The following is a 25,722-nucleotide window of genomic DNA, read 5'->3' as shown; positions in this document are numbered from 1 at the left end:
ATCCCCTGACTCAAACGCTGAGTGTGAGCATGCAGAAGACCTACCCAGGTCTTTTAGTTGGTAAACATCTTGAGTTGTTTCTAGGGTATGATGTGATAAACAGTATTGCTCATGTGCCTAGTCACATACTCAACATAATATTGTATGCAGACAGAAGCATCCTGCAAAATGTGTGGATACAACCCAATCGGTCAAAGCAAAGCAGTTCTGTAGGATGCTCAGTCCCAGTGTTTTAGCACATCTGTTTAGTGACAGGACAGAATTTTGTCTGTTATTTTATACATGCTCAGGCATATTCTTATTCTTGGATCCTGGTTGAGAATAATATTCATCAAGAGTCTGTAAATTGCGATGAGGAAAAAACTTTGAGATGATCTGAAATTCCCTTTGAAGGCAGAAGGGACGGCATTTAAGCTCTACACTGTGAGGTACACTTTGATAATATGCTAAAGTGTCATAGGCCCAATTTTACAACTTTCACTCTCCTTCCTCTCTTTTTATTTTTCTTAGAAGTTATCTTTAAAGCGAGCAAAAGTGTAAAAAAAGTGAACCAGACTTTCATCTCTTTTAGATACGAGACCACTTGCTGTTGTTGGGATTAGACACTGACCATGTGGATATCAATATAACTTCAGTATTGACCACACAGACTCACAGGTTCATATAGTGATGAAGGGTGCAGACCTGACTCTCTTTGGTCTCAGTGATGAACTGAGGTCATTTAAAGCCCTGTGCACACGCACAAATGCGCACACACCTACACACATTGACAAGGCTGGTGATTAAGTGAGGCCTTGGCGCTATTCACCTCAGGACCACTGGCTGGCAGCCCAGTGTAGACTTTCCAATTGACCCTACCATCAAACAACCACTCAAACTTTTCTATTACACTATGCTATCTGCTTTGTGTTCATTTTCAGGTCCTCTTTAAATATCTTAAAATACAAACATACATACACATATACATGTACTATACATATATGCATGTGGCTTGTATCATCTGCTATCTGCTAAATTAACATTTAATTTGTGCGCTTGTCTTAGAGGTTGCTGAAATGTAGTTAGATGAATAAATATATTAATATTTTCTTTTTTTTCTTTATCAAATACCTAATATTTTCAAAATACATGAAAAGTGAATAGTTTACCGTAACAAACCTGATTTCTCATGGCAAACTAATGTGCCAAAACACAGTGATTTGAAATCATTAGAGTGACAGTGACTACATCCTAACAAACTAAAGTTTCAGCTCAGCATTAGCACTTTTTTAAACTGCGAGGAAATTCAATGGTGATGGTAAATAAGGAATGTGGAAGCAATGAGTGTAATTGAAATAATCAATCCTCATTTTGCCACTGTGCACAATGTAAGACACGTTTTACATTGAAAAGACATCAATTATAGACGTACAGTTACTATAACCACAGATGTATGCAGCAGGCTAAATTAAAGCACCTCAAGAACTTAATAACACAGTTAAATCAAATGAACACAAAAGTCAATATACCCCGCTTGGTGCATCTATTCATTAACTGGTACTTTCAGACAATTCAGACTCCATAATATCCTACATATAAAAAATGTCAGGCTCACTACAAAGTATTTTATATATTTGAACTGAATTAACCTTTTATAAACGCACAGTAATCTCAATGATGAATATCTCGAAGATCACTTAAATAAAACAAAAATACATTTTATGGAAGAACACATCTTGCAATATACGGTAAGTAACAATATATGATTACCTTTCAGTCTGTTTCTGTAAGTATCCTGCGATTGACTGGCGACCAGTTTAGGGAGTTGTCCGCCTTTTTTCCAAAGTCAGCTGGGGTAGGCTCCAGCACCCCTGATGCTTAAAAATAATTAAGTAAATTGATTTACAGGTAAATTATTAAGGATAATGATACTAATGATAATGATTAAATGTTTTTTTTGTACTTTGGTATTCCAGAAAGTATATCACAGTTTTGATTTTCATTTCATTAGGTTCTAATATTTCACCTCAAGCTGATAAATGGTATGATAACTGTGACCTGTACAAATATTTATCTTGTCTCCAGACTGCTACTGCTGACGTAAGTACATCTTTCCACTTGACTTTAAGATGCCATCAGTTATGTCAAGTGCCAAACTCGCGTCAAAACTTCCTTTAGTGAATTATATTTACAATTCCTAGCTCACATCAGTTATAGGATTCAGAGCACACTTAATTTTCTTTACGCAGGTGTGTCTTTATGAGAATGTCACAATGAATGAACATACCAAAATCTAAAGATGCAATAGTATTGAGAGCAGAGATGAGAGCAAAATATGTAACAAATTTGGGTATAATTGTCTGAAATTGCTCACTAGATGCAATAAACTACAGCACTGCAAAATTTCACATTCAAATTGCTTTTTTAAACACTAATTGCAGCTTCAATCAAATTTAATGCAATTTAAATTCATCTAAATTTCTCCTCGTAAGTGTGAAACCCACAAGGCAGGCACAAAGCAAGACTGTTAAATTCCTAGTAAGAGTCATGCTCTCAAGCATATTTAACAAAGCCATTTAAGACAATTTACCTAGACAAACGCTGTGCTCTTCTGCACAATCTGGTTTCTTGTCTGTTTCGCCCTCCTCACACTCCGCTGTGTTGTCAGGTTGTCTATCATCATAGAGATCCCGCTGTGAGTGAACACATCCAGGCCTCACAATGCTCCACTGCTCCTCCTAATAGAACATCAGTAGAGCACCAGAAAGTCAATTTTAGAATAGCATACCATCATTCAAACGCCAAGCAAGCTTTTTAATGTGCACACAGTCGCCTTACTTTCACCACATTTGACTGAATAGCATATTGTTTTAAAAAGCCGGCAGATTGAAAGTGACTGTGTTGTAACTGCCAGATTTCATCTGGTTAAAACAACTTGAATATAATCGAGGATGACAGGCTACAATACCACCGTCTTATCCCCTGTATGTTCATTCACATGAGTAAAATATAAAAACGTGTATGAGTTTTTCCTTGAATGAGCAATTTACTTCCATGTATGTCCATTCAAACATATCATAGATAATGTATAGTGTATTTTGCAGCCTAAGAAATCCATAAATACCAGAACACTATATTATAGTGACTTCACCCCAGGCTACCTTAATGTGAACCCTCTTTGACGCGGGAATTGGGATACACTTTGTCCTTACACATCCTTTCAGTCGACTGGATTGTACCACCCACGACTAGCCATAGGGACATTATGCTACACAATGCCACCAAATTGGTCCATTTAAAAAACACAAATAATGTGTTCTGTAACAGTTGGCAGCACTACTACTCTTCCTATACATATATATGTGTATGTTTACCTGTCCAAAGAAACCAATGGTTTCTCCTGGCAGATAGCTCAGAGCCACACTACCGTCTCGATATGCCGACAGAAGAAGCTGCTGATCGCCAAGGATGATGATATCCAGGTGAGTGACCCCATCCCTGTGGGGGCGGAAACTGCACACCAATTTTGGAGGTTCAGTCTCCACTTTCTCGTTTGACTCCAGGCAGTGATGCTGTGAAAGCCAGTGAGTTCATTGTTAATTTTGGGGGCATCTCAGGGGTGAATGCTGGAGTGTGCTGAACTACAGTAGCTTCTAATTTATTATTTTCTAGAAGACTTAGTTTCCATCCTTATAATGTTTTACAACAAGATTTTTGGACGTACCTCAATTTTAACCAAATTGTCTTTTTTTTAAATTGTTCTAATCACATATTTAGACACAGGCTATTTTTAATCAACCAAGACTAACAAAAAAACAACAGATGGGTATCAATACAATGTATTGACCAACGTTGCACTTGTAAGTTTCAAAGTAGTAAACACATTTCTATTAAATCTATTGAGCTACATCACTCCAGAGTCCACCTCTGATTTCATCTTGTTGGTGGAGTGACTCACTAAGATTTTCCATTTTGTCAGAAAATGTCAATTTCAGACAGCCAACAAAGCATGTTTGTTGGGGATTCCAAAATAGTCATTTCCTCTCCTGCTGTGCTGTTATTCGTTTTTCCGCAAATGATTCGCTTTAACTCAGGTCCTTGTTGGCTTGTAAAGGTCATCACTTTATCCAAGTTTTGTATCATAAAACTGGCACAGAATGGTTAAAAAAAAAAAAGACAAAGCCAACAGTGGAACCGTAGTGACGAACACAACTGCAGCACACTGTGTCATGACACAGTGCAAATATTCAAGACAGCAGGCTGATCCAAAAGAGCTCTTGCCGTAGGACAGGATTTAAGCAAAACCACTGAGCTAGGCCAACTTTTTCAGCACTGCTACACGCATACATTTCCATACATTAAATTAGAAGGAAAAAATGTAAGTTTCAAACAAAATTCCCACTTAAAAGGAGCAACAAAGATTTGTGCGCTGAACATTTTTGTTATAAGTCACTGAAGGTGAAAGTGGTGCATTTGCCTGAAATCAGCGTAGGTTCAATTCCTACCAAGTGGCAGTGTGATTCTGATGTGAATAGTCGTCTGTCTCTGTGTGTAAGCTAGAACTGACTGGTGAATACTATAGGATGAAGTCAGCTAGGATAGGATCCAGCACCCCGCCAGCTTGACCTGAATAAGTGATATTTAAAATTATAATATATATTTTGGTTGCTTTTATTTTGTGCAATAATGTCTTGTGATATCGTAACCTAATTCTCTGGAATCCAATCTTGAACCTTTATGAGTATTGCTAATACTAATCCATTTTATTTATTTTTTATTTGTTTGTTTTGTAAGTTCTTCTTACAATGTTATTTGAGTCATTGAATCACTCCTCCTCCTGTCTTATGTCATGCTTGTCAGACTTTTAAATAAATCATTATAATCTTGGCCAATGATTTCGTATTAATCAAATCTCTCATTTAATTTATCTAGCTGGGTTTGTGATGTTACAAGAAATGTACAAAGTCTGAGTTGAAAAAAAAAAGTCAATTCAGTAGCACTACAAATGTAACATGAGAAAAATATGGATTTTTCATGTTAACCAGCTTGACTTTTGGTCAAATTCTGTCCTTTGTAATTTGTTCTGCTTGTACATGACCTGAAACTTGTTCATATCATCTTTTTAATTGAAAATCAGCAGTACTTGTCTATTTAGTACCTCTATGTCCCATGTCGTGACTGTGCCTCGCCTATCTGCTGTGACTAAAAGCTTTCCATTGGGGCAGACAGCCATGAAAATAGAGCCCAGTTGTGGATTGTGAGCCGTGAACTGTCCCAGGAGATGACCGTGGACAGTGTTCCAGAGCCTGACTAGCCCAGAACTGCCACATGACAACAAGTCAGCACCACCTAAGCAAAATACAAACATCAGAAACACATTTAACGGGGAAAGAAATGGTAGTATGCAACATTATGTTGTTAATTATACGAGAAAGCATTTTTTTATTCTTTTGGCCATTAAAAGAAAAAAGTTTTGACATGACTATAAAATCAGATTATTAGAAAACATAACTTTTAATGCATGAAAAATAGAACACAGCAGTTTTAGCCCGGCAGCACCGTTCCGTCTTTGGAGCTGAATCCAGCGCCGACTGTCATCAAATATTTGTTAAAATATCACTTCTTAATGGCAACAACAAAGGTAGTAACAAAAGAGGCACAACACATTCAGAAGCATTCAATTCATGTTATTTTTCCCTCCATGTGAAATTTGCCATTTAATTCTGGCCATATTATGGCCATTCAGAATTTAAAATTCCTCCAATATTACAATATTTTTAGTCTTATGAATGATGAATATAATCTACTATACCTGTTGCTATTTGTGCAGATGAACGTCCTTGTAAAAATTACAATTTGGTAATTGCGTCAAGGTGCTGCTCTTTTTGCTCTGTAATAAAAAAAATGATCAAGTTATCAAAAGTTTATTCAAAGGGTTTTTTGAGGTACACATTCAGCAAAGGTAGTCAGTCTTTAGGTAAAAGAAAATGCCTCAGTGCTTTTACATACCTAACGATCAATTTTCTAGCCCACTGTGATGTCTTTGTTTATCTATAATTTCTCAAGGTTATCTGAAGCACTTTAGTATTTTCACACGAACAAGTGAAAATTGCGGAGGTGGCGTGTGTGATGAGGTGTGCCTATGTGTGTGTGTGTGCGCATGAGACTACACTGCTTACTGAATTCTTCATGTTTAGCCGGCAGCTGCAATTTCCTCAGAGCTTTTTCCGTGTTGTTGTTCCACACAATAATCTCTCCATCGCGGCTTCCTGCACATTTTATTTTGGGGCAAAAACAGACATTAAACATTTCTCCAATAATCATCATACAAGAAAAAAGGTTTATTAATAGTATTAGGGGAAACAACTCTATAAACACAACTCAACATGCGTCTCTGGCTCCAAAGTTTACATTATTTATGTTTTTGACAAATAAAACAATGCTCTTATTACCTTGCAGTTGTTTAATAGCGGTGTGTAAATGAGGGATTGTTAAAAAAATAAAATAAAACATAGCATCTCGCTTGCATTATTCATACAGCCCAGATCCATTTTCTCCATTATCTTACACTTGTGTAAGAAAACAGAGAAGGGTGTGTGTGTGTGTGTGTGTGTGTGTGTGTGTTGTGTGTGTGTGTGTGTATAGTGGGGTGTTTTGTCTCGGTAGGTGTGAATTCAAGAGTTTCATTTTGACAAAATAGTACTTTCACACCATCTTCTCCCATTTAGAGGCTATTAAAACCTCTTGGCCAAAATTGCCGAATTCTGAAGAGGTGTCAATATAGTGAAGTCTGTTCACTAATTGACATCAAGGTTTTGAATGAAAAGAAATCCAAAAATAAGAACAACAAACCAAACTCTGCAACTTGGCTGGCAACCAATTCAATGTGTATCCTGCCTACTCTCCATATTGAGCTAGGATGGGCCCCATCACTACTGTGACCCTCATGACGATAGGAAGCATGAAAATTGATGAATGTATAGTAAGTCTCAGCCAGATATTTCTCTGCCAATAAGAATGAAAAAGAACGTTAATCTATAGATGCAATGATAGTGTATCCAATTATGACGCACGCACAGTAAATGTGATAACAAGAAAACAGGCAACCCAGAGAGAAATTTGGGGCCAAAGTTTCCAAAGTTACTAAGAATCTCTTCAATCGAGCTTTTGTTCAATCACAAACTATTAATTCCATCCTAACCCTTTTCCCTGCAGCCCTGAGAACACCCACTCTTATCTTTGTTTCCCCCGCAGCCTTAACTTTATCTTGCTCCTTAGTTATCTCAGGAGCTGTTGTCTTAGAAGGGCAGAGCAGGTGTCCAATGTATACCTGCTCTCTGCTACACATGAACCGAAAACTTTAGTGATAGCAGTCAGGGTGTTCCAGCAAATTCATTTTTTAAACAAGCTAAAACTACAGTACATGGGTTTTTGAAGTCATATTCAGTTGAATGATCTCTCCATGCCTGTGTGGGTTTTCTCCGGGTATTCCAGTTTGAGCCCACATTCCAAAGAGAGTGCACGTGAATGGTTGATTTGTCTAATTGTGGCCTTGAATTGGTTGCACCCTTGAATTGGTTGCCAACCAATTCAAGGGTGCGTCATGGATGGGCTAAAGTACCAATGCAACCTTTGTCATGACAAGCGTTATGAAAAATGAAAGAAAGAATAATTTAAGATAACTCTTCTGAAAATGTTAAGTTTTGCTCAATCATATTCTTGTATGCGAGATATTGTGTGATAGTATGCACCCACTAGACACCTAAAATATCTGTCTGTTTAATCATGTATGCAGACGCCCATGAAAGCAACAATATGTCAAGAATGGCTCCTTTCATAGCAACCACACTTCATTTCAGCAGTGCATAATTGCGACTTATTTCGCTAAAGTGTTTTTCTCAGTATTATTTTCATTTCTAAATTGTCTTTCTTTTAATCTCCCCAATCGTCTCTATAATGCCCACCCCCGCAGACCCATTATTAATTCAAGTCATTAAAATTTAACTTACAAAGAAAAGAGAAGAATGATACATAGTTAGACGAGCCTGTTTTTGACAAAGCGTATGCACACTTTTAAATGAAAGTCTATTTTAGTCAAGTAACTTGTGAGGGGGTTATTAAAGTACTTTGTTATATTACCGCCAATAGAATGTGGCACTCCCATTCGTCATAACTCACAGACCATGACAATTCTTGGAGCTCACCTTTAGAATAGCAATTAGAATGTCAAGTATAAAGTGCCTTGCAAATCCCTTTTGTTACCATAGTAAACTAATCAGTCATTAAATATTTTGGGTTCCTTTTACATTTTAAAATGAAATGTAATTAATGTGTGAATTAACCACAAGCAAGTGTTTTCCAGTCTTTGCCCCACTATAAATCTTACTTCAACAAGTATAGCCACCTATTCTATTGCAAAGTACATATCCTCAACAGGATACCTCAGGTGACCCGAGCTAAAAGATGGATTACACTTAAGGTTGGGTATCATTGGATTTTATACCACACCATTTACAAATCAATACTTATTAAAACAGACAATGCATCTTGTAGCGGTTTGCTAGAGTTTTACACTGCCTTTGATTCATCTCAAAAGTGATTGAAGGGATAAGAATCATAAATGAAAGGCATTTTTTAGTAAGTGTTTTCACTTGGGTCAATCCTGGAATTGTGTATATAGTGGCAAGAGGGTTTGTGATTGACAAAAGATTATCTTGCGAGTGGAATGGCAAAATTATTATCGATCATTGTTTTTTTTTTTTTACGTAATGGACAGTTAAAAACAACAATAACACACATACCTGTGACTAGAGTCTCTGGTGGTTGGAAAGCAGCACAGAGCACATGCGTGCAATGATGAACACCACCCTTCCACTCTGATGGGTCAACATCAAACTTGGAGAAGGAGTGTCGGCGAAATACTGTCAACATCCTGTTGCACAAAAAAAGGCTTACAATGCTTTTTTCCCTTTATTTACTCTACTGAAGTACATGGGCTATATTTTTAAGGCTACCATTCATTATCATAAAGACTACCATTTTTCTGTACATTTTGTTTTCAGGCCACAAAATGCCATTGCTGTACAAAAAGAGGGTCAAAACTACACCGCACAAGTACCTCTCCCAACCCATCACCAGCAGACCCGTCTTCAGCGGCAGAATGTGTGAAATGGCTGCAGCCTTTCCCAGGGCGACACTCATTCTATGGAGGCAGTGGCCATTGAAGTCCCACACCTGCAGGTGGCATGAGGAACGATTAAACTTTTGTGTCTCCTCTCCACTGTTTATTTAATTAGATGGCAATAGAATGTGATCATTTATCGCCCGCCCTCCTTTTTACGAGTACATGGATTGGACATTTAACATTTTCATTGGGAGTGAATGAGTTGATAATTATTCGACTGCATACCCTCTGCATCTTTGTTGATTAAATCTGGATGTGCTGGTAATTTAAAGGGCACTGTATATGTTGAGATTATGTGGTTGATTACTATTAATTACTGCATGTGTAATTATCACTTTTATCCAAGGATTGTTTTTGCCCACTCTGGGGATGTTTTGAAGAATCAGGTGCAGTATGGATTAGAAAAGCATAATAGAGGTAAGAATATGTACATTTTTAAGCGTGAGTGACCACTAACTTTAACCTCGCCGTCAGTGCCTGCAGTGAAGAGGCGATGTTGCGTGCCATTCAGAGCCATAGTGGAGATCTCAGCATCGCCATGGCAACGGTGCATTTGCTTAACCTTTTGACCCGTGTCAGCCATCCACCAGATCACAGAGGAGCCTGTGTCACTGCTTATTACCTTCAGCGAGAGAGAGAGAGAGTCGGAGGATATCAATCATTGAAAGCAGTTTGCACTGGACTATGTGGTGAGAAATGATGACTTTTAATGATTGTGTTACGTGCTGAGAAATGAAGATTTTTAATGATTCTGACATATAATGCAAGTGTCAGAACTCCTGCCAAGCTAAGCCAGGAGTAATTTAGTATTGTTGCTGTCAAATGCAAATAGATCCAATTTGAAAGTGTACTGTCTATAAAAACCCAAAATGAAAAGTTGTCCCGTATTTGCATTTAAGACGCAAACATGGCTAAAAGGATTTAAGAATAATGTAATTTGAAAATGTATTTCATCCCATCTGCACTCATTTCCACCATGTGTCCTCAAGTTGTTACATGAAAACATGTATATTGGGCATGGCATTAATTCACACACTTGCTTTTTAATAGAGCATTTCATTTGTCAGGTGTACTCATCTGCCAGTCTCTTATTTTGGTAAGACTATCAATCAGCTGTTCATATCTCAATTAGTCAGTCCACTAGTCTGTCTGTCTATGAATCAGCTAGTCCATCAGCCAGTCAGACTGACAGGCAGTTGAAAAGTTGTTCATTCTGTTTGTCAGTTATTCCATCTATCATTAATCTTTCAGTCAAGCTAGCCGTTGATCAGTCTGTTTGTGAAAGCTTCTGCAATGCTTGCTTTTCAATGTCCGAATCCCTGCTCAATCTAAAATTCCTCATGACATAGTTTATGCTCAACCACTAAAACTGATTCATCAGGTTGCCTACACATTAAGTGCATCCAAGGAATTTATTTTACTCACATGTCTGAAAAGACTGTTGTAAAGCACACAGGTGACAGGGTGCTCGTGACTGCTGGTGCTCGTCTCTTCCTTGCTTCTCTCCAGCAAGACAAGCAAGCTATTGAAGGTGAGCAGTAAGGCCTGGCGCTCTTCGATCAAGAGCAGGTGTGTGTGTGTTTCGCCCTGTGTCGCTGGGAAAACACCATCCAGACGGTGAATACAGAGCTGGCTTGAAACATCCCATAGATACACAGCCTGAACAAAGAAATAAAATGCATGGAGTTAATGTCAAAGTGCAGGGTTGACTACATTTACACAAATAAACTGTGTTATTAGTTTGACAGTAATCATAAAATGAATTTAACAGGAAAAAAATGACCCAAGATGGATGACCGCTCCACCCAAGTTTCTACACTGCATGCCTCAGAGTGCCTCTTAATGAGAAGTCTGCCATATTGGTTTACAGCACCAAATAAGATGAATGTCTCTGGTGCAAGAACACTTCCAGGGGAAAGTGTGGTAAAGCTATCAGAGCTCCTTGCAGTGGCAGATGGTGTTTAAGAAGAAGGCAGATGGAACATAAATCACCTCTAAAATATTTATTCCCCTCAGAAAATCTTAAAGAGAAGGCAAACATGCACATTGCGGCAACAGGGAGATGAAGAGCAGCAACAACATCATTTGTGCAGTAGAAAGAAAGCAGACTTGGAAAAAAATGTTGTCACATCATTCTAATAAATGGAGGCAGCTATGTGAAACAAATCTTACTAGGTCTCTGCAGGAAAGATTCAAAATTAATAACATAATGATTTTTAGTAGTCATTTTTCTTCACTGTGCAGACACACGCAAACAAATATTTATACCTTGTCTTTGGAGTAGCTTATCAGCTGTTTTTTCTTCTGTAGGAAGCAAACAGCGGTAACTGGGGCAATGTGGCCATTCAGTGCAGACGCTGGCTGGTAGGATGTGTTAGAGTTCCACAACAGAATTTGATGATCTACACCTGCAGTGGCTACAAACAATCACATAATTTGCAATTAACTTAAAACTGGGGTGTCCAACTCTGGGTTTTTTTTCGTTTTTGTTTTTTGGGGGGATCTTAGTGAGGGTTTTCTCTGGTGGGCAATTATGACTGTAAACTAATATCATCACCTAATATTACCGCACATACAACAATCTGGATCAAAAGTAAAAGCTAGTAAAAGCAGTTTACCCAACAATTACTCAATAATAATTTTCTTCTTGGTCAAATAAAATGTCACTTTCCCTTGTTAAACTATAGCACTTGGCCCATAACATAAAAAAGCATATATCTAATTTCCTTTTACACTTGCCCTTTTACGAAATTCCTTTCAATTGGAAATGTGTGAACTGCACCATATGGCATGTCGGTACACAAAGATCAGATGCAATATGTTTTATAACTGTTTTTTTCCAATATATCTTTTATAGTGGGACAGATGGTCATAACTGTAAAACCTTATGAGACCAGATTATGTCATCATGATTTTTTTAGTTTGGACACATAGTAAATAAGTTGCAGATGGGCTTTTAGCTACAGTCTTTTACAATTGTTTTAATTTACTTGCCAATCATCTTGAGTTCGTGGTGATAGTCTATGTCCCACACACCGCTCATTGTAAAGAAAGAGGTCACATGTAGGCTTTTGCTGTTCTTCTGCCTACAGCCAATCACCATGCTGCTTTTAGGCCGAGTGCTGCATGACACAAAGGAATCCAGGGAGTCCAGGTAAAGTACTGTTGGATGTAAGAAAATATGAAGAAAATCAATGAACATTTTGTCTCAAAAAGACTGCTCAGCTATTTATATCACATACGGTTTTACAGCTAGAATTCAGAATAGAGAAGAAACCATCACAAGAGGCAAAATGAATACCCCAAATGACTATTGTAAAGAATGCAGAAAATCTTTTTGGTGAATAAACCTACAGCATATGAATGGATAAAAAGATGTCAGAAAGAATATTGGCTGATTTGTACGTCCTTGCAACTACCAGACACTAGAACACCCATCATGATCGAAAAATATTGACCTAGTCTTACCCTTACAAAATGTTAAACGCCTCCCTGGCAGACACTCATATTATTTCTCCTTGTCGTATATTTACATGCCCATTTTTTTCCAGGCCTTACAGGCTAATGGGGAAAATGTATTGAATAAATATCATCAAGACAAGATTGTGTGTGTGTGTGTGTGTGTGTGTGTGTGTGTTTATATTTTTTTTTCTTCAAAAACTGTATTAAACGCAAATTGGACATTACAAGGAAATAGTTTGGCAGCGAGTGTGACCTTGCTATCCCCACACAGAGACATCCTTTTACGTAGCAGCAACCTAAAACCTAATGTAGATTTGTCAAGGAAGATTACTAGCCCGAAATGGCACCCCGACTTTTGCTCTGTACAAGATACATGGCAAGCCAGTCTTTGGTTTTGATTGGATTTCCACTCTGGTCCTATATTGATCAACAAATCACAGCATGTGGAGGCGGGACTTTGTGACATGTAAAATGGGGAACGCTGGCGAATCATATCAGTCAGGGAACTTTGGAAGGTGCTGTGCGTTCTCGTATTTTTCTACCCGTATATCCGACAAAGAGGCTGCTGTTGTGGGCTCGATGGCCCCTCCATTTAGCTTCCTGCTATTGCTTGTATAACATAAAGTAATTTAGAAAGAACACCAGTACAAATGTTGCATTTATGCCAAGACTTGCTGTCAGTCTTTAGAAAACCTAACTAATCTAAAATCGAACTCTGCAAATCTTTTAGCATTAAGTTCTCTTTATACTATACTTGGGAATACTCTATGTACTCATCACATTACATTTTCACCCCCCAAAAAATTGGCAGTTGTCGTAAATAAGTCAAATGATTGTTTGAGAATGACTAATTTACCACCAAAGACAGTGTGAGACATTTTACATTCCCTCCACCCTCATGTGATTGGTTCTTCTAGATTCAGTCATTTCATTCAGTCCATTCTCACCACCATCATATAATTTTAAAATCCAACCCAAACCACAGCAAATCAGGCTGATTTGCTATGAATCTCATAGATAACAGGTGCAATTGTGAATATGTTCCATATCCATCTATTTTTCTAACCATTGAGTAGCTTCAAATGCAACAAATTGAATGTGAAAATATAAATAAATAAATCCGGCCAGAGATAATGATAATGACGCGGTGTCTATCGATTTTATTTCAATTGGATACTTCAGCACCAGTGCTTTTATTGCTTCACTTTAAAAGACATCCTAATTAAAACAGTACGTGCTGACCACAAATCCGCCATAAAGTAAAACAAGTCATCCACAGTGGAGAATTAGCCCAATTTTATTTGCTCGCTGGTATTACAGATAAAGTAATGGACCTTGCATCATCATCATCCATCTCAATTAACACATTGATTGAGGACAAAATCCGGACATTTTCTATCAGAGGCACCTCGATGGGGAAATAACTTTGGAGCGCCAAAATGTCATTTGACAGTCACAGGTCAAAAGTCACAGGCAAAAGTATTTATGCCTGATTATTTTCTATTCATCATAACATTTCCACTTTTCCATTCCAAGAATCAAAAGCTGGGTAGATTTTTCAGAAAAAGATGTGTGACTCATCACTGATTAATGAGTTCTGTGCCATTTGACTGACACGTACAAATCATGAGGTCTTTGTGATCCACTAAAGCTGCTTCAGCCTGATTAAACTCATGTCATTTTACGTACATTTCTTTGGAGTTTGAAAATCAAAGAGGAAGAGCGAGAGATTAAATCAACCCTCTTGTTTGGAGGGTGAATTATGACAAATACTCAGTCTCAGCATTCGTTGGCATGCATTCAGGCATTTCTCAGTGACAAACTCAATACTTCCCCGAGCTGACTTCCATTCCCCCATGAGTGTGTGGCAATCCCAATTTCTTCCTAATTCCCTCACAATTGAGCCCATCTGTACGCTACCCAACTCACTTTGGTGGCCCATCCATAGCTAATGGTAAGACTCCCACTGGTACCGCAGGGTGGGAAACTTCAAAAAGAAGCTGCAGCACCCGCACCTAGAGGTATGCAAACACACACTCCACTGGGGCATACACAAACCCCCCGCCCTTGCTTGCATTTCACAAACACTGCCTGAAAAATCGCAATTACCCACCACATTCCTTAAGTTGGCTTTGTCGCCTTTGTTTCCCTTTAACTTGCTTTCCCATTTGTTGTGCTTATTTATGAGTTAACTCTACTCCCTCCTCCTCATCGGGATCCCTCGCTCTTGGCCAAATGGGTCTAAGAACGATGCAACTGCTGACTCATTATGAAACAGCCCAATGACTCTGAAGGAGAGATGGGGCTGAATAGTGCAAACGATCAATGATAGAATAAAAGGCACCCAGAATGAGCTGAAATGGGAAAGTCTCAGAGGAGACAGGCCTCCACCTCAAACTTCTATGCTAGATTAAATGTACAAATGTGTCACTTTTTCCTACCTTTCCTCACCCATGCTGGCTGGTGTGCACGGTGTTGAAGAACGTAACAACAGTGATGTTTTCCTTTGACAACATCATCCCATCGGATGATGACGGCGGAATCAGAGTCTATCCACTGGCTACGCCGCTCAAACAAATAGAGCTGGGCTGATGTAAAATATAGTGCACTGACCTGGAGAAATACACAGATAAGAAAATCTCATGAACCATGCAAGAAAAATCACATTTCACATTCTTCCATTTTTCCAACTGCAAGTCACCTGTCCACCAATATCACCTATAGCCAGAATAGCCTGATCTGGTTTGGAAGGATCAGCCCAGTAGTCTAAGCACCATGGAGTGAATGGAAAACCCTGAAAAATAGTAAGTTATCTGTGTTATTTTTTTTACATATTAAATGGCTAATTTCTGCTGGCAAACTCCTTGATTAACAAAGATTTTTAAATGAACTTTTATTACTTCTTACCTGGACTTTATATGTGCAACTGGAGTCCTTTTTAAAAGGTATGTCATAAAAACACACTTCATTACTTGTAAATGAAACCGCTACCTGTGGGACAAGAAGAGGAATTAGATACATCCAAATGAGAAGTACATCAAATACAGTCACATAATAAAATAATTTCCACAAACGTTCAGCTTGTATTTTCAATGCAGATATTGAAGCAAACTATTTGATGACAAAAACATAAAACATATTTTGTTTAGGTTTTTAATTAAGATTTAAAAGGATCACCAATACATGTCGGCAAGCCAGCTTTCATTGAAGAGGTTTGTCTAATTGTTTAGTTCAAAATGTCAATACATTTCAGGAAAAGTGCAATCCGTTGTACCTTGTGTAAATTTTGCAGCAGCACCACATCTGTTACCCACAGGTCTCTGGGTCGGACAGTACTGTTTTGCAGTCTTAGGGTGCTCACAAGCGACAAGCTACTGGAGTCTCGCATTCCCACAGATCCTCTTTTACTGATGGTCATGTATTGACCCCAACTCGGCAGGTGTAATACCTAAGCAGAACAGATAGGGCAGAAATGAGACATTTCGTTTTGCTTGGTGTTTTTGTACACTATGGCACATTCTACAGCTGTTGTTATTATGCTATGTTAATAACCTTAAAATATTGTATCTATACGGTTGTAATTTTTTTTAAGCTCTCAAACAACCAGATGAGATAAATGAACTACAACACATTTACAAAAAATTGTCTAACCTTCCTAGAATGACCTGTCTGTGTAAGAAACTCTCAATTTCGGAAAAAGTGACAATAATTTTTACATTCTCAGAACTGAATTAGGTTGAAGCAGTGACCTATCACTATTTTTCACAGCTGTCGGCACTTTGTAGCAGGAGGTTCATTTGCATACTAATTGGTAGATGTTAAACTTTTGGGAGTCCGGAGCCACTTATCTCAAACGAGCAGAGAAATTTAGATGAGAGACCCTAATTCTTTAAAATGTTATATAGTCAGCAGAGTGGAATTTCCATCCTGTCAATGTCAAAGTGTTGCACCTAACAGCTGCAAAAGAATTAGGCTTGAACATGAGTAAATGACCATGTCGGACCACCAGGGGCGGATTTAAGAAATCTGGGGCCCAGGGTAAAGGTAGACATGTGGCCCTTATGAATGAGAAGACAACACGCAATACAAAAGGTCATATATACAGATCCATTTATATTATTGGCGAGAAATGTCTTTTTGAAATTTCACTATACTCCACCGCAGTATATCATGTTACATATTTCAAATCCTCCCTAACGTGTATTACTTTGCAGAGTGAATTCTTAAGAAGAAACATTTTGTTCTATCGTATTAATATAATTCCTTTGGGAGTTATTTTTCATCTTCAATAAAGGCTCACGTGTGACCAGATTCTCCCCGGGTTTGCACTCCCCGCAACTCTTGTGAGGATAAGCGATACAGAAAATGAAACTATTAGTATGTGTGTAATATGATGGGCCCCCCTACTAACTCAAGGCTCTAGGCAACTGCATAGTTTTGCCTCAGGGTAAGTCCACCGCAGTGGATCACTAACACTCAGGGTTAGTTTAGTGACTAAACGAGCCACCATGGCTACAGAACCCCTGTTTACCTTTTGGATTGGGTCTCGATGTGGACAGATCAGAGAGCGTGGAGGCTCCCAGCAAGGCACATGTTTCACTCTATTGTGCTTCAGCCTGTCAGACAGCTCCTGCAGAAGAAAAGAGCATAGAGCTCCCCAGTCTAATCGAGCTTCTTCCTTCACAGCATTGCTGTCAGGGAAAAGACCGTGGTGCCCTCCACTGACAACTACGCTGTCAAACATGAAGCCGTACTCTTCTTTGGAGCCACGAACAACCGATGAGCAGGCCAGATGGATGAATTCCCTTCTGGACAAGGAACGAGAAACTCCCGGATAAACCTAGGCCAAAAACATGCGCAATGGAGACATTAAAATTAATGAATCGTCTGAAAATACTCTGACATAGTATGGGATGTCAGAGTAGGGTTCAGTTACATGTCATCACTGTAGCTGTGGTAATGGGAGGCTATTAGTGAACTGTTCAATACTCACAAAGAAAAGACTTTGTAGCTTCTTGTAGTTTTCCATGTACATTTTGCTCTCGAGCATTGTCACCTCCATCCACGTTGCCATGGTTACACTACAGACCTGTCAATCAGTTAAAGAAACCAACATGTACGTTGAAAGCAGAAAGGAATAATAAAGAGTCGCCACGCTGTGTGGACTTGAAGGGGAAAAATTGATAGTTCTAGACTTTAATAACCATCCTCATGTTCTACCATGGGTTGTCATGTCAACATAATCACAGGAAAGGCCAATTTCAATGAGTATATTTTGTAGCTGCTCTCACTGTGTATATTAGCTTCTCAATGTCAACATTTTGCTCTCCAAAATGATGTTTAGAAGAGTCGAGAGGCTTTCTGTTAACAATGCTCAAACGGCATGTGAAATAGTATACTGGAGCAGAGTAGATAAGCAGCAGGGGCATATAAAGGTTTGCCATCCTATACTGTGTAATAATTTAAATGCACTGCTGGGGTCTGAAGCATAGGAAACGTCATGGAAATATCCCTCTATCTAATAAGCTCTTCAAAGAGTGGTAAAAACAGGTTGACGGAAACATTTTACGAGAATTCAGCGTTAGTGGCATCAAACTGAGCAGAGATTTAGATGACAGGGCCTGTAATGAAAGCTTAAGCGGTACCTCGCTGAAGCATGCATAAACTACAGCACAATATTCGACTTTTTTGTGCTACGCGACTTACATCCATCAATAAATGATTATAGAAAGTCAGTTGTTAATATTGAATGTATAAAAAAGTATATATTAAATGCCTTTAAATAATGTGTCCTTGAACAAGAAACCTGGACAGGTTTTGGATTCACTCCAGTCAAGTTAGTTTTAAGTACATTTCCCAAAAAAAGGATAATTAAATTCAGACTTACCAAGACATCAACCATTCGGTAGTTGGGTTGCTATGGTCAGTCATCTTTTCAGGATAATTCTGGAGAATTCTGATTGAGATTGAGAAACCTCATCCTGCAATGTTTGGAGCAGTCTTTGTCTGGTGCCGCTTTACCACTTTCCAGGAAAACAAGCTTTGAAGAAAGTGAAAATTAACCCTAACAACCCAGAATGCAGCATAAACTCTGCAACAAAGAGAGAGTCATGTGGAGCTCCCCGCCAACAGACACAATTCTGTTTTTTTATTAGGCTTACTTGCCAATGAACCAAGCAAGTTTCCTGGCAACCAAATAGTCAAAAAGAATTGCATTTGTTAGTCCTGGCACAATCTTTTCGTTTCAGGACAACCTGTTTACAGTCACAGATTAGTCACTAGAACATGATCAGAGCAACATCAACATAGCAACACACACATACATTTTAAAACTGATGCTTTTCACAAAAAACAGGCATTTTCACAATAACTCAAGCATTATCAATGCTGTTCAAATGCCTTTAAGAGGCTTATTGTAGGAAAGAGTTAACATTTTGTGCCATTTGTTAAAGGAAAAAGAAATATTTGCAGAAGACCAATACGGGCTCCTTCAAAAAAAATATCATTCTCCTTCCTTTCTGACTAAGTGACCACAATCAGTTCTCGTGTGTGACTTAATGGCCTGGAATAACTTGAATTAGCCGATTACGGCGGTCGTCAACGGTGACAGGATCAGAAAATTAGGTCTCAGCAATTTCAATAATAAAGCTTTCAAAATTAACACTATCACAATTGGATTACAGCAGTGCATGTAGGAGCCAGCGCACATCTGAAAATAGCCCCACACAAATCCACCATGGAAAATCCACTATTATACAGGGAGAAGAATGAAGTTGCCGCAATAGGGAAACATTCGTCCAGATCCTCGTATGCTGGCTGCAAGAAGGAGAAGGAAGGGAAGGGCAGCGAGACAAAGTTCAGTACTTTCTTGTGCACAAAGATTTACTTTGGAAAATCTTTCTTCGACTCTTTGAACTCCTAATCGACATTTCCAGGAATATAAATGTGGTTTTAAGGTTTGTGTGAGCTATTCTTAAATCAACATTTCATAACTTTAAATAAGAGAGGTTCAAAAATGGGTCACTATGCCATAGAATAGCTTCTTTTATATAAAGATACGAGAATAAGTGATTTAATTCCTATTCAATTGTGGCATTTGAAACATAATTGTACACAAGACATTCAAATTGTTCTACCTGAAAAAAAAGCATTGGTATAATAGTGGATAAAGACTTTTTTTCTATATACTGTAGAATTAAGTTATCACTGCTTAAGAAAAAAAAACATGACAAATAGAGAACAAAAAGAGGATCGTAAAGGAAAGGTTAAGTACGTTTATTGACAAAACGAAGAAGTTATCCAAAGTGCTATTGAGTGAGATTAAATTATATAGTGTGTGTAGTACGATTGCAATTGGACTTGGAGTGAATAAAAAAATGTATATAATATACAGTAGTAATGATATATAGAAGTCATTTGCTAAGGCAGCAGACATATCATTTGACATTACAGAGAGTGGACAGAAATAAATCCAGTGTGCAGAATTTCTTACAAAAGGATAACAAAAAAAGGCAATAAGAGAGAATTTCTCTTTCAGGCAATGGAAGTAGTAGAACTTTGAGATTTTGTCCGTAATTAACGGGAAATGTCTCAGTGGCCACAACCAATTATCACGGCGCTATGAAATATAGATGAAAGACAAGACCAGCAGTGTCCAGCACTTCCTTGCGTAGGTGTCAGGGAATAACATCCAAGGGATCTGTATTTGACTTGTAGCCGAGCACTTAATTGACTACAACTTTTTCATTGTTCTTAATAAGAAAACTAAAAAGAGGCACTTTTTCAAGCAGTGAAAGACAACAATAATAAAAGCTAAATAAAATGATGTCTTTGCTTCATTGTACCTGATCCACTCCCAATCCTCCAATATGTTGTACTTTGTTCCATGTTTGTTTTTTTTTATGTCGCTGTCTTGAAGGCCCCCAGTATCATGTTGGTTTGGTGGGTGAGTTGGGTGGCACTGACAAACACGTTGAGTACTCTAAGAGCGACCATGAGAGAAAGACAAGAACATGAATGTCTGTCATCACGAAAAGAAACCATGGCAACAATATTGATCCAGGAAACACTTTGATCTGCCTGGAAGGGAGAATGTCAGGCTTCAGAGAAAACAACCCAGCGTGATTCCACTAGAAATGGGTCAAAGGAATTATTCAGGAAGGGTGGTTTGAATAGAAAGCGAGTCTGTGATCAAACGACAAGCATTTTACATTGCTGCGACAGCTTGTGTGTACGTGCCGACTGCTGACGAGCGCAAATCTTAAAATGAAGGGAGACACGGGGAGAAAAAAAAAAAATCTTTTCTCGGACTCAACACCCGGTTGGTGAGGTTTCAGGAGGAAAGAAAGAATTATTGTGAAAAGTCCTAACACAGCAATAGATAATAAGCGGCGTCTTACTTTCCATCTTTGAAGAAGGTTTTGAGAGCATCGCTGAAACTCTTGGAGTATTTCACAAAGTCTTTCTTCTGCTGTTCCAAGACCTAAAAGAGACAACTATTTCAGCTCTACTTGTTTCAAAGGAAACATGGACAAGAGCATTGAAGACATCATTTTATCTATATTTACCTGTCTGTTTTGATACTGGTACCTCCTGAAGATAGTATTAACAATATCTAGCAACTCTTTTATGGCACTGGCAATGTCTCTGTAGGACACAAATAACCATATGAGAAGGCGAGATAATACATTTAAAAATCAGTTTCTTCTACTGCCAAAATTACTCTTCTTTCATCTAGATCACTGATTGGCTTTCTTGCCTTTCACCAAAGTCAGTCCGATTTTTTCCTCAACTATGATGTTTTTAATAAGCATTTGCTTTGAAACAACTTTATTCATAAGCCCTTTGCTGGGCAAGGAACATAAGAAGTGAGTCAGTATGAGCGCTAAATTCCATCAAAATAACAGTCAAGCGGGGGCAAGGAAGATTATGAATGTGTGCTTTATAGTACTTGAACTGATTTAAGAGAAACGTGTGTGTGTGTATTCATTGTCAAACTGTTTTGAAAGAAAAATCACTGATCCAACCTGCAGGAGAATAAAATTCGGACAACAAATGCCCTCTTTACAATGCTTTTAGAAAAAAAACTAATACCATGAATTTGTACTTGTTGGTAAAAGTTTTACAATTACAGGGAACAATGTTTCTGTCTCACTTGATGGTCTGCAGGAAGCTCACTCTGTCATTGATCTGATCAGGTATGGTACTGAGGATGCGTTTCAGAGCATGGGTCTTTTCATTCAACTCCTGGAACGCCGGTTCCTGCCTTTCGATTCGGAACTCTGAACACAGAATGGGACAAGAAAAAAAAAAAGAGGTTTCCTAGATTGCACAATGACGGGCACAATACTAAATGTGTAAGTGGGAATGTTTAAGAAAAGAATGCATATTTAATCATAATCAATCAAGGTAAACTATACTATGATAAAACCAATAAGAGAGGCTTTAGGTAGGTTTAAAAGTAATGAGTGCATATGAGGGTAGGTAGTCTTTGCTTCAAGTAATCACATCACTATACACAAGCATCGGAATTAGAGGCAAGAGAGAAGAGAAGGATTGCTGGAAGAGTTGATGTGTGTGGAAACAGCTCTCTCCAGTGGAGAATAGAAGTACAAGTGAACTCACACTTCAGCAAGCAGCAAACTGAGCAGGATTTCTCTTATTTGTGCTGTTGGTGATGTGTGCGCATTAGCTTACCTTTCACATCGGATGCAGCCATGCGAAGTAGACACTCATTATAATTGATTTTCAGGTTCTTCTTTTCCAGTAGCTTCAGCACAAATTCTCTGGTCACACCAGGGTTCTCATCTTCTGCCTGAAGACATTGATAGCAAAAAGCATGCAAAACCAAAACTATGTCAGTAAATTCAATAAAGCATGATTATTGGAAAAAATGTTTTAAAATTACCTTGATAAAACCTGCACGTAATGTCTGTGCTGCTGATAGGTTTTCTTGCTCCAACTGCAATTCGTCACAAAGAACACACTTGGCTTATCTTTAATTTAATGCTGGAATAAGTCAAGTCAGACATCAGGTGATATAAAGGGACACTAGTTTTCTGGTACCGGAATTCAGGCTTTAACAATGCTCTTACATTCAAATAAGGGAACTATGAATGAAGTGTTTGTGTGGTGAGTGCTTTAAAAAAATGCTCTGGCAAACAAAAGTTAAGACTTCATTGTAAGTCAACATTCAAGTAGGGTGTTTCCCAGGACAGGGCTACCTGGAAATTACAGGCTGGATTACATAAACATATTTAAAGACCAAAATTCAGAATTGTAAAACACGGGTAGATGCTGCAGTGCAGAAAAATATGTGAAATATTGGCTTCATAGTTTTAAAGTGTTCTTTTATACAGCACCTAGTAAAATATGTACCACCTGCCCCATCTAAAAGACTGTAATAAAGAAATATATATTCAGTGTTCTGCAGTTATGCTCAAAACTATTGCAAATAACTACAATTATAAATATTTTTTTAATGCTAAAACTCGACACTAAGTACTATTAACATCTTTTGCAAAGATGTTGCCTGCGTACATAATAAAGTGTCCAAATCACCAAGAATAATGACTCTGTTAGCGCCTCATTACAAACATCAGACAAGACAACTCAAGGGCTTTTAAAATCTCTTAACACTCAATTATAAAATGAATTTCTAATAATGGAGCTGCATATTTGGGTCTTGTGTTGTTCTACAGTTTTATTTGACTCAAGTGGAGCGTTTCTTTTTTGCCAGTTTTTAATGAGTTTTTGGAGAAGAATTTGCTAATTGTCTTTTCTTCTTTGTTGCAACTAAAGTGGAAAAGGGGCCTTTGCATTCATACCTGTTCAAAGACGGGGTACATCACATTGTACAGAGCCATGACTGAAGTGGAGCTGCCGTCTTTCCTGAAGTCCTCCATGGTCATTGTTGATCGATTCATGGTTTTGGGTGCGTGCTTGCTCACCAATGCCACCTTCCTTGCATTCAATCCCTCCCAGGGACTGATAGTAGGGAAGCAGGATAGCATGCAAAAAGTACAAGAAAAGATGAAGAAGATGGCAGATTATTTGTCTTAACATAAGTCAGTTGCATATTAATTCATTTTCTTAACTGCTTATCCTCACAAGGGTCGCAGGGGTGCTGGAGCCGATCCCAGCCAACTATGGGAAGCAAGGCAGGAGACACCCCGAATTTGTGAACAGTCATAAACACTCACAGTCATACCTAGGAGTAATTGAGAGTTTCCAAACAGCCTACCATGCATGTTTTCAAAATGTGAGAGGAAACTGAAGTACCCAATGATAACCCATTCAGGCCTAGGGAGATCATGCAAATTCAGTTGAACCCAGGACTCCAGAACTGTGAGGCAGACGTGCAAACCACTCATAATAACTTTTGCTTAATTTGTATAGTGTGTTTTGCCAATGGATGACATTTGACCTCAGAAAGTGGCTTAGAGATGCTTTTGCATGGCTGCCATTGTATCCACATGCCAGCGTAAGTGAAAATTATCATCTGATATGACATACGGTCATATGTGACAGCTGTTGGGAATAAAAATCAAACTCTGAGGACAACCATAATTTCTGTACAACTTGGTATCCAAATGAAGTGACTATTGCTTTGTAAATCACTCCCATATCTCCCTACCCGGCTCCCTGACTTTATTGCTGCTATAAAATTATAAATCACTCTCTTGTCAATTGACAAAACTCAACCTAGACCACTCTAGCTCTCCATGGTTTAAATTAACTAATGTGTGCTCATTTTTCATTTTCAAAATGGTACATATCATTATATAAGAGCACATATATTCTTTGCCTTCCTGATCTTCAAAGTACACTTGGGTGTGTTTGCATATAAAACGGCACACCTAAATGACACATAATTTAAATGGACTCCTAAGTCAACAATTATGCAAAATGAGGTGTTGTACAAAATGAACTAGTTATATGATTTACTAGTCTAGCTTTAAACCACATTATCCTTTTAGTATGAGTCTTATTTTATAACTCACTCTTACCAAGTGCTTAGACCATTTAGGAAACAACCTTTTTGAGACATTTAAATAGTTCATCACTCTATCGAAGCAAGCCAAAAAGACGATTAATAACAACGCTATTAACTCTTGATGTGTTCCCTCAGTCGATCTGCAGTTTATCAGGTTTGAAGGCAGAATTCGGGCAACAAGTCATAAACACATTTGGCAGGAAACAGAAAAAAGTAAGACTATACTTAAACCAAATGTTATCCCACCTCCTGGTTGACCTGTCGGTTTCATTCGGGAAGTTTGTAGCCTCGTAAATCTGAAGATCTGGTTAGGGCGATGTTGGCTGCTGACAATAGTTGAAGAAAGTGCGACTTGGGTGCAGTTCTCTCCCCAATACTGAACAAATACGCCTAGTCAACAATCGCACTCCAAATCCCAAACGGGGAGTAAAGGCGGAAATCCTGACAGTGCCGCATATGAGTTGTCACGCGTAGTCTAACTGGAAAACACTAAAATACCTAGTTTTTTTGCGTTTAAAACAGATAACAGATATATCATGTAAAACCCTAGCTCGTGTGGAGGCAAAATTATAGTGCAAAGCAAACTATAAGTGCCTTCCGCCCAACTGTTGCGCTCATCGGAAACCGCCCCCAAAATTTTATTATATATTTAAAGCGTTGCAACAGGTTATGACACTGAATTTTCAAATATATATATGTATTTTAAAGAAATCGATAAAGTATTGAAAGACACGTGCATCCCATCCAAAGACCTCATATTAGTGTAGATAACGTCTCTAGCTATATTCGTACGTCAAGCAACCACAGTAAAGGGAAGCAGTGTTGTGCATTTGCATCGGCCATATTGAATGTGGAAACGTTAGACACAAGTGGCTCTTAATTACAAAACATTTTACAGGCTGGTACTAAATCAAATAAATGGCTGCTCATGGCAATTTCGCTTACCTACCGGAAATATGTGTTGACGTTTTTTCCCCTGTTAAACCGTAGTAAAATGAAATTCTATTATTTTTCTAATTCTATAACATGAAAATAAACATTACAATTCCTTTAAAGTGGTCACCGGAAGCTATGATATTTTTCTGTAGAGGTGAGCATTATG

General features: G+C 38.2%; 2 protein-coding genes across 6 annotated transcripts; both read right to left on the bottom strand.

The window, feature by feature from the left end:
• Positions 1-1,745: 1,745 nt before the first annotated feature.
• On the bottom strand, positions 1,746-20,533 carry LOC144200639 (cilia- and flagella-associated protein 337-like). The gene is made up of 19 exons (XM_077722885.1): positions 20,470-20,533; positions 18,513-18,606; positions 17,619-17,714; positions 17,157-17,465; positions 15,900-16,073; positions 15,533-15,616; positions 15,327-15,419; positions 15,067-15,238; positions 12,158-12,325; positions 11,432-11,580; positions 10,589-10,822; positions 9,621-9,785; positions 9,098-9,213; positions 8,781-8,911; positions 6,159-6,248; positions 5,138-5,328; positions 3,354-3,551; positions 2,570-2,717; positions 1,746-1,856 (listed from the first exon to the last, which is right to left on the bottom strand). The coding sequence occupies exons 2-19, from the start codon at positions 18,525-18,527 to the stop codon at positions 1,753-1,755; spliced, it is 2,637 nt and encodes an 878-aa protein (XP_077579011.1). The 5' UTR covers positions 18,528-18,606; positions 20,470-20,533; the 3' UTR covers positions 1,746-1,752.
• pdcd10a (programmed cell death 10a) lies at positions 19,886-25,718 on the bottom strand. Of its 5 annotated transcripts, none has more exons than XM_077722616.1 (9): positions 25,570-25,686; positions 24,867-24,996; positions 23,452-23,611; positions 22,533-22,586; positions 22,322-22,439; positions 21,780-21,906; positions 21,193-21,271; positions 21,025-21,107; positions 19,886-20,606 (listed from the first exon to the last, which is right to left on the bottom strand). In XM_077722616.1, the coding sequence occupies exons 3-9, from the start codon at positions 23,548-23,550 to the stop codon at positions 20,525-20,527; spliced, it is 642 nt and encodes a 213-aa protein (XP_077578742.1). In that variant the 5' UTR covers positions 23,551-23,611; positions 24,867-24,996; positions 25,570-25,686; the 3' UTR covers positions 19,886-20,524. The 5 variants fall into 5 exon arrangements, with proteins under 5 accessions (XP_077578742.1, XP_077578741.1, XP_077578743.1 ...); XM_077722615.1 differs by having other exon boundaries at positions 25,566-25,677; XM_077722617.1 differs by lacking the exon at positions 24,867-24,996 and having other exon boundaries at positions 25,570-25,718.
• Between the last annotated feature and the right edge of the window lie 4 nt (positions 25,719-25,722).

This window comes from Stigmatopora nigra, chromosome 8 (assembly GCF_051989575.1).
Source record: "Stigmatopora nigra isolate UIUO_SnigA chromosome 8, RoL_Snig_1.1, whole genome shotgun sequence".
Classification (NCBI taxonomy): Eukaryota; Metazoa; Chordata; class Actinopteri; order Syngnathiformes; family Syngnathidae; genus Stigmatopora; species Stigmatopora nigra.
The sequence above is the reverse complement of the archived record's forward strand: the minus strand, read 5'-3'. Positions and strand labels throughout refer to the sequence as shown.